This window comes from Myotis davidii, unplaced genomic scaffold (assembly GCF_000327345.1).
Source record: "Myotis davidii unplaced genomic scaffold, ASM32734v1 scaffold1395, whole genome shotgun sequence".
NCBI classification, from domain to species: Eukaryota; Metazoa; Chordata; class Mammalia; order Chiroptera; family Vespertilionidae; genus Myotis; species Myotis davidii.
The window spans coordinates 900,543-911,906 of record NW_006288604.1 but is presented as its reverse complement, the minus strand read 5'-3'; the positions used below and the strand labels follow the sequence as shown (position 1 = coordinate 911,906).

General features: G+C 59.3%; 1 protein-coding gene across 1 annotated transcript in view; it reads left to right on the top strand.

The window, feature by feature from the left end:
- The window catches only part of TSSC1 (tumor suppressing subtransferable candidate 1), a 57,902-nt gene that overhangs the window by 4,951 nt on the left and 41,587 nt on the right, over positions 1-11,364 (top strand). Inside the window, exon 3 of the mRNA XM_015561793.1 lies at positions 4,723-4,855. Within this exon, the coding sequence (XP_015417279.1) occupies positions 4,723-4,855 (133 nt within the window). The remainder of the gene's footprint in view (positions 1-4,722; positions 4,856-11,364) is intronic.

Genomic DNA, 11,364 nt, shown 5'->3' with positions numbered 1-11,364 from the left:
CCGGGTGCTGGTGAGGGGGGGCGAGGCCGGGTGCTGGCCCCCAGGGGCCCTCTTGACCGAGGCCTGAAGGTAAACACAGGCTTCCAGGACACAGGTGAGAGCTGAAAGCAGCTGCAGGAGCCTCTGACCCTGGGGTCAAGCTCAGGGTTGGAGCCGGGTCAGGCCATTCCCACACCTGCTACCTCAGTGGACAGAACCAGTGGTGTTGACCCCATTTCTAATCAGATGAGGAAGGTGGCCCTGAGCAGTCACATGGTTTTCCCAAGGTGACCCAGCGGAATGGGCAGACCTATGACTCAGACACCCTGCCCCCCTCAGTGTGCAGTTCATAGAGCTTGTGCCCTGAGCACGTGCTGTGCTTGTCTGTGCAGCCCCCACGCAGACGGCCGGTGCGGGAGCTACGCGTCCCAAGGTCAGACAGCTGGCCCAGGCCCGGCCCGGCCAGGTGGTGGCAGCTCAGGTCTGGCCGTGCTGCGGGAGCTGGGACCATGGATCTCCGCTCCTGGTTGCTCTGCCCCCCCCACCTCCCACGCGCCCCCCGGCTGCTCTGCCGCCCCCACCTCCCACCCGCGCCCCCTTTCCTGCTCTCCAGGCTTCCGGGGAGGGTGGCTGTGCCGGCGCGGACGCCCCTGGCTGTGCCTCGGGCCTCAGCGCCTCCCGCAGCCGTCAGTTCCCTAGAAAGGGCTGCTATCAGCTCTGCCGCTGGTTTTCTGAAGAACGTCGGAGCTGTCACAGTGGCTGCCTCTCCTGTCGCGGGAAGCCTTTGTCTCCGTGCCCTTGGTTTGGCGGACGCACTGCCCGATGGGCGGACGCGCACTTCTGAGTGTGTCCCAGGCTCTCCTTCGTGGGGGTGTGCACGTGGGCCGTGGGGGGAGCGCGGCAGAGGCTGGGAACCGGGTTCAGGCGGGAGGGGCCAGCCTCTGCACTGTCCTTTTCCCAGGGGTTTCACTGCCTGTTGCCAACCCGTTTCTTATGCAGGTGGGGGAGGGCCAGGCTGGCCGCGAGGAGGCTGTGACCTGCCTCTCTCCACACGGCCCTGACGACAGGCCCCGCGGGCTGTGGAAAGGCTGACGGCCCTCGAGGGATGACAGCACAGCTGGCTCCTCTGCAGCTCTCGCCCTGTAAATCTTTTCCTCTTTAATTTGTGACTCCAGTGTCCTGTGCTTGCATTTTGATGAAGGACGGCTTTGCCACACGGTGCCCCTCTGCCGGCAGGTTCTGTCCTTGGCCACCCTTGTTGGGGAGCAGAGTCTGGGGCCCCAGGCCAGGCTCACTGACCTCCATGTCTCCCTGCCCCCTCTCCCCGCCCCCATTCCGTTAACATGACAGGAATGTATTGCCCTGTGTCATGGAAGCGTCGCCAGGAGGTGTTCTGGGCGAGGCTGGACCCAGGGCTCCGCAGCGCGGCTGAGACCCCCTGGCGCTCTCGCTGTACTTCTCTGGACGGCCCGCTGATTTAGGGGCCCTGACATTCCTCTCCGTCCCTCAGCTCAGTGGCCAGGACGCACTGCCCGAGACGCTGTCTGGGGTTGGCCCAGATGGACTGCACCCCTTCTGCTCCCAGAACCGCCCTTGCTGGCACGGTGAGGCTGGAATGGGGAGCGCGTCCTGGGTCAGGGACAGGATGTGGGCATGCGGGCCTTTGCTCCAGCGGAGCCTGTGATCCGGATGGTGGGTGGTGGCCATACTGTGGCAGGATGAGGGGTCGATCATATGTAACCGTCACCGATCATTAAAGGCTCAACTGAGGGTCCGGTTTCTGTGTCACAGGGATCTTAGGACTCAGTTCCCCAGATTTACAAATGCTGCAGCAGGAGCCCAGATTGTGAGGGCTCGCCCAGCGTCACTCAGCCAGGACGTGGCGGGATCAGTGCGGGACCCAGCCTCCTGGCCCCATGGCCTGTGGTCCGAGGCCGACGCCGCCCTGGGACCGAGTGAGGAGGCTGGTGCTGGCGACCTGCAGCCTGCGCTGTCGTGTCTTCCTCAGGAAAGGCCGGCCAGCGGGGGTGTGTTTTGTTGGGAACGACAAGGCGGGCGCATTAATGGTGGGGCCAAGGCTGGGGGATGGTGGGGGAGGCCGGGGGGTACCTGCTGTGGGGTGAGCCAGCCTTCCAGCCAGGGCAGGGCCGTGCCAGGCAGCATCTTGCTCAGAGGTGACCTTGCCTGTCCCTCAGAGGGAAGCTTTTGACTTCTCATATTCAATTTTAAACACTTTTTTTCCAAGATTTTATCTTTGTTCAATAAGAGAGGAAGCAGGAAGACTGGCTGGACTCCGTGCCCAGCTGTGGCCTGGGCCCTGCTTCCTCATGAATCCTAGAGCTCTCACTCCTAGATGTCCATCGCCCTGCCTGGTGAACCGACTTTGACAACCCTGACAGTGCTGACTCAGAGCCTGTGAGTGTGGTCTGCGTTATAAGCTGTTGTTAAAGAACTCAGACGCGGCTGAGCACTGCCCAGCCGGCACAGGTGCTCCCTGCCTCTGGGCCGACATGAATGGATCTTTCCTTTGTGCCCCAGTCTTCCCCACTCGCCTTTATTCCGGTGCCTTCTGGTCACATTGCTTGTTTCTGTGACTGCGTATCCTTTCCAACAGGACAGTTCTCTGTGGTTCTAGTGCGGGCCGGGGGCCCAGGACCACACAGCTCGTCTTCAGGGTGCCCTCGGGGAAGCAGTTTCAGGGTCACACGGCGATGAGTGGCAGTGGGGAGTTTGAATTCTGCTGAGTCCAGAGCCACCCCTGCGGGGCCTGGGGTTACTGTCCCATGCAGGCCCTGCGAGGGGACGTGTCGGGGCAGCACGGGCTCGTGTAGCAGGCGTGGCGTGCAGAGGCTTCCGGGGTCAAGGGTGTGTTGCTAAAAATAGCACTTAATGCTTGTTCTGACGGCAGAGCAACGCCTGTGAGCCTGTGCCTGTGATGCACGTCTGTGCTGAGCTAAATGTTAGCAGCACAAACCACAAAGAAGGAGAGAGTCAGTCTGTGCTCTCGCCATCAGGAGAGAACCAGTCCCTTCCAGGTCCTCTGTCACGGGGACATGCCTGCTGTCCACAGAACATGCAGGCAGCTCGCCCCGTCTGTCTTCATGCCTCAGTGACGATGGCCCGTCCGGCACCACGGTCTCTCACCGCACAGAGTGGAGCGTGCGTTGCGTCCAGTCGGGTCCACAGCTTAGCCGAGCCGCCTTACCCCGGACACTGAGGGGACTTCTGAGTTTTCATTACTGTAATCAGCGCCACAGCGAACATTCTCTGATTGAAATCTTTGTGCAGGCCCACGATTATTTTCTTAGTATAAACTTATTTTTGAAGTTAATGTTTTATCTTTCTCATTGGCTTGGAGTATTGATAAGAGAGTGAAAGTGGAAATCATTTTAATTCCTCGAAATTTATCCAGAAAAGCATGGAGACAGTATGTTTAACTTTGCCTTTAGTAGGTAAAGTGCAGTATCTACACTAATATACATAAAAACCTACGCAACCTGTAACTGTGATGCTCACTGACCACCAGGGGGCAGACACTCAATGCACAGGCAGGGAAACATGGAACAGACTGATGGATCTCAGAGGGAAGGGGGAGGTGGGAGGCGGAAGAGATTAACCAAAGGTCTTATATGCATACTAGAGGCCTGTGCATGAAATTCGTGCAAGAGTAGGCCTTCCTTCCCCTGGCTGCCAGCACCAGCTTCATCTAGAAGGTCGTTCAGAAGGACATCTGGTCTAATTAGCATATTATGCTTTTATTATTATAGACTAGAGGCCTGGTGCCATGCACTGGTGAGGTCCCTCGGCCTGGCCTGCGGGGATCAAGCTGGAACCAGCCTGCTGCATGGATTCATGCACCGGTGGGGTCCCTCAGCCTGGCCTGCGCCCTCTCGCAATCTGGGACCCCTCAGGGGTTGTCGGACTGCTGGTTTCTGCCCGATCGCCACAGGCCAGGCCGAGGGACCCCACTGGTGCACGAGCCCGTGCACTGGGCCTCTAGTGATTATTATAATTAACTAGTCACCCAGTGCACGGATTCGTGCACATTGAAAGGAAATTAATTAGAATGTAGCCGGTGGGGTGGGACTGGGGGAGATAGGCCAGACCGCTGCTGCCAAGTTACTGCAGCTCAGCAGCTCCTGCATTGAGTGTCTGTCCCCTGGTGGTCAGTGTGCGCCATAGCGACATGTCAGATGGTCAGACACTTAGCATATTAGCCTTTTATATATGTAGATGTTATAGGACCAGAGGGTTGACAGCTGTTGGACTGGTTTTTAAAAAGAAGTCCAAGATGTATTGGTGTACAGTCCCATCCCAGTCCTCAACTGTGGGGGAGGGGTGATGTGCCACGTGCACCGAGGAGTGGGCAGAGCTGGTCCGTCCAGGCCCCCCTCCTTTCCCCGCAGCCGTCCAGCAGGTTCCAGAGGCTCTGGGCCGATTGGCACTGCCCTGGATGACACCCTGGCATGAGCTGCGGCCTCAGTGAGCCACCTGGCACAGAGCTTGTGGGGGAGGGGTGTCTCGTCTCGTTAGGGCCAGGAATGGTGGGCTGTGTGATGTGGTTGCCACCTTAACAACACGGGGACGTCACGCCTGTCTCTGAGAGGAGCGTAGTCAGCTGGTTGTTCAGACCGTGCCCTGTTAGCGGAACAGGAGCAGCCCTGACGATGCTCCAGATGCCTTCGCTTCTGTCGCTGCTTTACCCGTGAGGTCCTGACCTGCTTGCTCTCTTTGTGCCTGTAGATCCACATCATAGACTTTGACGACGAAAACAACATCATAAACAAAAATGTCCTCCTCCACCAAGTGGGTGAGATCTGGCACATCAGTGCCAGCCCCGCGGACAAGGGCGTGCTGGCCACCTGCTACAGCAAGAGTGAGTACCCAGCCTCAGGCACCGCCGCCGAGGCGCCCTCGGTGGGTGGCTCTGTGTCACTTGTGGACTGGTGCACAGTTTATAGGATCTGTGGTCAGGGAGGGCGCTGTGTCCACAGAGAGGCTGTGCTCCTATGGGCCGATGGTGCAGGGGTGATGCAGCCCCAAGTCAAGACTCGGGCCTGGAAGCAGCTGTTCCTGGATCTGATCCCTCGGGGCGGGCAGGGGGGGCTGGAGGTCCTGGGATACAGGATGGCAATTAGCGGCACCGCCCAGGAAGGCGCAGGGCAGCGTCTTCCCTGCTGCCTGTGTGTGGGTGATAGCGGCTCGGACATGCCTCTCAGTGCGCTGCTAGCTTCTCCTCGCACACGCGCTGGGTGTTCGTGTCCGGGGACCGTGCACACGGTGCCAGCCCAGGCGGCTGTGACACGCCTCCCTTCAGCCTCCCCTCTCGGTCATCGCCAACAACCAGCGCTCAGCTTCTGCCTTTGGGGAAATCGCCTGCTTTTCCTTTTTTGTACGTGGGCCTGCGTAGAGCCTTCTGGGTTTTGCAAGAAGTTTCTAAAATGTTTTCTTTCTTTGTTCAGGGAGCAGGACGCTCGTTAGCATCTGTCACCTTAGACAGTGTCACACGCTCACCCACCTTCCCGTGGGCTCTGGAATGTGACAGTGGGGCGTCTCCCTGTGTCTGTGGGCTCCAGGTGCCGCTCTGGAACCCGAGGGCTGCCCTGCCGCCATAGATCCCTGCGTGCGCCTCCTCTGTCCCCACCCCTGGTCTAAAAACACGTCTCTCAGGGCAGGAGGATGGTTCTGATTCTGGCCTTTCTGCCCTGATTCTCTGCCCTTTCCTTAGCTTTTCTCTGCGTCATCGGCGGATGGGGCGCAGCGTCCGGGACCCACGCTCAGGCCCTTCCCTCCTCCGCTGTCCGGGTCGGAGGAGCGTCTCCGGGGAGGCCCCTCTTCCTCCTTTGTCGCCTTGGAGGAAAGTCACTTCCTGTGCTGTGGTCCCTGGCGGCTGGGGCGCCACCCCCACCTTCCCCGGCCTGTTTGGGATGGAACGTCCTCTGTGCTTGTGTGGGAGTAGCTGTAACTAGTTTATCACCGAAGTGCCCTCCCCCGCCTGTGCGGATAGTTTGCGGGTCTGTGGCCCTGACAGCCATGGACTCCGTCCTCCATGCGACATGCACCGTCCACCTCCCTCCGGCCCTTCTCTGGTCCCGTGGGAGGGAGGTGGACAGAGACAGCCGTCGGTCGGCCTGCATGGCCTGAGCAGCTCCCGCTGTCCGCGCTCTGCTCCCCTCACACCGCCTGGGAACGGCAGCGCTGTCGGCGGTGCGTGACCTCGAATCCCCCGTCCGTCCAGCCTCACCGCGTGCAGGGCTCACCCCTGTCCTGGCTCGCTGACAGGGCATCACTGCCGTCGTCTGCACTTCACCATCGCTCTGACGAGTGTGAGAAGTCGGGTCTCGGCGTCAGGGTGCTGGTGGCTTTGCACGTTCAGTACACTCTTCCGGAGCGTCTACATGGAAGAAGGTTTTAAAAAACCCTCTAGTTTTCTTCCTGATACTTTACAGGAGGAGTGCCCCAGTGTGGAAGCAACAGGCGGGCAGGAGCGAGGGCGAGGCTACACCACAGGGCGGCGACAGGGAGCGGCCCCCGGGCGATGGGCCGCGCTCCCTGCAGACAGGAGCACACCCTCATCGTGGCCGACGTCCCCCGGGGGCCAGGCCTCTGAGCCCGGGAACATGCTGTCACTCGGGGAAGTCACACTGTGGGTCCTGACACCTGCCCCTCCCACGTCCACTTCAGATCTGTGAGATCTGCATGGGCACTCGGACTCCCAGGTTCAGGTCCTCACGGGTCTCCCACGGTGCTTTGGGAAAAAAGCATCCTATGTAATAAAGAGCTAATATGCTAATTAGACCGAACAGCAGAGCCACCGTCCGGACGAAGCCGGGGCTGTGAGGGCTGAGGCAGCTGGGCTGCGAGGGCCGAACCCCTTGCACAGATTTCGTGCATCGGGCCTCTAGTGTTTCAGAGAGTCTTTAATGGACTCTGTTTAAAAACTATGGCTTTACTACCTTCATTTCCTTTTTTCCTTTATGATTTTGTATAATCATTTCAATGACCCTTTGACATAGGAATTAGTCTGTCCAGTTTACAGATGAGGTAGCGGAGGCTCAGAGAGGCTAAGCTACTTGCCTGGTGTCACACAGCTTCTAAGTGGCAAAGCAGAGCTACATCTCTGTGCCCGATCCTCACTGCCTTCCAGCCAATGGAACTTGAGCAGACCACCTAGAGCAGTGGTTCTCAACCTCCCTAACGCCGCGACCCTTTAATGCAGTTCCTCATGTTGTGGTGACCCCCAATTTCACTGTTACAAATTGAACATAATGAAAGCACAGTGATTCATCACAAAAACAATATGTAATTATATATGTGTTTTCCGATGGTCTTAGGCGACCCCTGTGAAAGGGTTGTTCGATCCCCAGAGGGGTCGCGACCCACAGGTTGAGAACTACTGACCTAGAGTCTCGGTGTCATTAGCATTTCCTCTTTTTCTGAATTAGAAACGGTTCACACCGTTGCTCTGTCTGTTGTGTGCCGTGTGTCTGTTATGTGTGAGCATCTGTTGTATTTGCCTGTCACATGGGTCATGTGTGTCATGTGTATCTGTTGCATGTGTTTTGTGTGTGCCTATCTTACCTACGTGTCGTGTGTGCGTGTCATGTATGCTGTGTGCGTACCTGTCTGCGGGGTGTGTCATGTGTCTGTCATGTGTTGTGCATGTCGTGTGTCTGTTATGTGTGAGCATCTGTTGTATTTGCCTGTCACATGGGTCATGCGTGTCATGTGTATCTGTTGCATGTGTTTTGTGTGGGCCTATCTTACCTACGTGTCGTGTGAGCGTGTCATGTATGCTGTGTGCGTCCCTGTCTGCGGGGTGTGTCATGTGTCTGTCATGTGTTGTGCATGTCATGTGTCTGTTATGTGTCGTGTGTCTGTCATGTGTTGTGCATGTCGTGTGTCTGTTATGTGTCGTGTGTGTGGTGTGGGTGCACATGTGGTGGCTGGCTGTACCCATGGCGCCTCTTGGGCAGCAGGGGGCGCCAGCGTCCTCTCTGTGCCTCGCACTCTGGTCCTTCCCCCGCCCTCCCTCCGCCCGTGGGCTGTGCCCTTGGCCTGATCCGTTTGCCAAGCTTTCTGGCTCTTCCCAGGCTCTTCTTTAACTGTTGCCACGGACTCGCAGACCGTGCTGGAATGCACACGGCAGAGTAATGCTCACTGCTGGCCTCTCGCTGATGTGACATGGGCATGGGGTGCCTACCTCACGGTCTGGGTGCCCGTTCCCTAACCCCACACCCAGGCCCCGGGACCTGCTCAGCCCCCGGCCCCCCTGTGGGGCAGCAGCTGGACCCCCAGGCGGTGGGTGAGCCGCGGCTGCCCGGGGGGGTCTTCGGGCATCTCCCACATGAGGGTGGCTTCGCCTCCGCTCCCTGGGGTTCGGGTCGGTCGATGGCTGTGGTGAGCACATGCTGATGAGAGGACCAGTACCTCGGGGCGTGTGTGATGACGGGGAGCCTGGGCGAGGGGCGTGTGGGCTTTACCAGGGTCTCTGCCCTGAGGGGTGAGGGCGAGTCTGGCCGCGCTGCCACCACCAGGAAACTGTGGGGATGCTCTGAGCCCCACTAGCTCCAGCTGCCCCTTCACGCTCGCAGATTGCATGTCACCTGGGGGAGCTCTGACCCCGGTTCCTGCGACGCCCTCGAGCTCCCAGAGCGGTCGGAGCACAGCAGTTCTCCCTTAGGGCCTCTCCTGACAACCACAGTTGGGAGATAGAATGATTGAGATTCCTTTGGCGACGGAGGCAGGAGCAGCAGGGAGAGAGTTGGAATCCATGGAGACTCTGCCCCCTGGTCTGCGGACGGCAGGAGGGAGCCCGGCTGCACGCACAGCCCCTGTCTCTGAGGCACACGCTGCCGCCTGGTGAACCCCCCGTGTGCTCTGCAGGCACGGAGGGTGGAAGGTGCTCAGCCAGGAGAGAGGTGGGCTTTCTTACCATCCGCGGCCAAGAAATTGCACCTTGAAAAGGAGTTGGGAAGTGATGGCAAGAGAACCGCCCATTGGAGGCCTCTTGGAGGCTCACCCACTGCCTGCGTGTGCTGTGCGTGTGGAGGGTGTGTGCTGTGCGTGTGGAGGGTGTGTGCTGTGCGTGTTGTGTGTGTGTGGAGGGTGTGTGCTGTGCGTGTGGAGAGTGTGTGCTATGTGTGCTGTGTGTGTGGAGGGTGTGGATGTGTGTGTGGTGTGTGCTGTGCGTGCGGTGTGTGCTATGTGTGCTGTGCGTGTGGAGGTGTGTGCTGTGTGTGCTGTGCGTGTGGAGGTGTGTGCTGTGCGTGTGGAGGTGTGTGCTGTGCGTGTGGAGGTGTGTGCTGTGCGTGTGGAGGTGTGTGCTGTGCGTGTGGAGGTGTGTGCTGTGCGTGTGGAGGTGTGTGCTGTGCGTGTGGAGGTGTGTGCTGTGCGTGTGGAGGTGTGTGCTGTGCGTGTGGAGGTGTGTGCTGTGCGTGTGGAGGTGTGTGCTGTGCGTGTGGAGGTGTGTGCTGTGCGTGTGGAGGTGTGTGCTGTGCGTGTGGAGGTGTGTGCTGTGCGTGTGGAGGTGTGTGCTGTGCGTGTGGAGGTGTGTGCTGTGCGTGTGGAGGTGTGTGCTGTGCGTGTGGAGGTGTGTGCTGTGCGTGTGGAGGTGTGTGCTGTGCGTGTGGAGGTGTGTGCTGTGCGTGTGGAGGTGTGTGCTGTGCGTGTGGAGGTGTGTGCTGTGCGTGTGGAGGTGTGTGCTGTGCGTGTGGAGGTGTGTGCTGTGCGTGTGGAGGTGTGTGCTGTGCGTGTGGAGGTGTGTGCTGTGCGTGTGGAGGTGTGTGCTGTGCGTGTGGAGGTGTGTGCTGTGCGTGTGGAGGTGTGTGCTGTGCGTGTGGAGGTGTGTGCTGTGCGTGTGGAGGTGTGTGCTGTGCGTGTGGAGGTGTGTGCTGTGCGTGTGGAGGGTGCGTGCCACATGTGTTTTTTACATCCGTGCGTCCATCGACGGGCACTTGGGATATGTCCTGTCTGCTGTAAATAACGCTGCGGTGAGCGTGGGAGTGCAGCAGACTGTCTGGGATCTTTGGACCTGGCTGTGTTGTTGCTGGGTGCGCCCGAGCGTTGGCATCACCCTCTGGGCACAGAGTTCCGTGCCTGTCTGTGAACATATGGTGCCAGGACTTGCTCCGTTCCCGGCTGGGTGCCTGGGCTGCAGGCGCGCTCAGGCGTGTGTCTGCACAGGCCCTCCCGAGTGTGGACTCCGTCAGGCCCAGGTGCACGTGTTGCCAGTCTGTGTGGCTTTGGGTTTTGACCAGCGGAAGGAGAATTCTCCGTGCCAGGGGCTGCCTGAGCACTGCGGAATCCGCCCGTTCCTGCCTGTGGAGACGGCTTCCCCGTGAGAGCGAGACAGCAAGGGACGCCTGCATTGTTCCTCCCGTCGTCGGGCAGAGAGCAGACGGGGTTCCAGATACAGGGACGTCCTTAATTAGATTTTTTTTTGGATACTCTCCTAACTGACCTCGTTGGATCCCATCTGCACCATTTCTCTGTCCTCATTGACTCTCTGTGGCACCTCCAAATTTAGTGTCATCTGGAAATTTAATTAATGTGCTGTTTACTGCTCCTTCCAGATCACTAATGAAGATGTTAACTAAGACCTGGTCCCCAGGGTACCCCACTGGACACCTCACAGCCTAACATCCTGTCGTTTATCTGTGCCCCGGCTTGCGTCCTTCCTCCAGGCTTCCGGCCACGAGGGGGTGCTCAGACAAAGCCCAGTTTGAGCCAGTTTTTCCAGGAAGACAGGCAAACACTGCCGGATTCTTCCCGCACCCCGATGTGCTCCTGGCTGCTCCTCCCCGTCCCAGTGACTTGCTCACACCCAGGCCCGGAAGTCCCGTGTTGGAGAGGCCGAAGGGGAGCACTTCGCTCCTGCAGGGAGGCCGGGACCCCGTCTCGTGGCGATTCCTGGCTGCGGCGCTGTGCACCTGGCACAGAGGTGCCTCCCACGGTCTGGGTCGGCTCGAGTCGCGTGGAAAGTGCTGGGTCGGAGGGACGCAGAGAGCTGTTTTCTCAGTCCTGGGGCCGGAAGTCGGGGCCTGGGTGCGGCAGCACTGGTGTCTCTGAGCCCCTCCTTGGCGTGTAGAGAGCGGCTTCTCCGTGTCCTCACGTGGTCTTCCCTCTGTGTGTCCTCTCTCTCCTTAGAGGACACAGAGCCTCTCCCTGGTGACTCCGTTTTAACCTCGTCACCTCTTCACAGGGCTCATCCTGAGGTGCTGGGGTCAGGACGCCACCGTGGATCTGGGGACACAGTTCCGCCATATGAACCGTGGATTCTCTACTTGTTCACCGTGCCAGCGGCTGGGGCGTGTTCCGTCTGAATTAGGTTCCCAGACCAGCCTGCCGTGGCCGCGGGCCCCGTGCTCCACGGGGAGAGGCCTG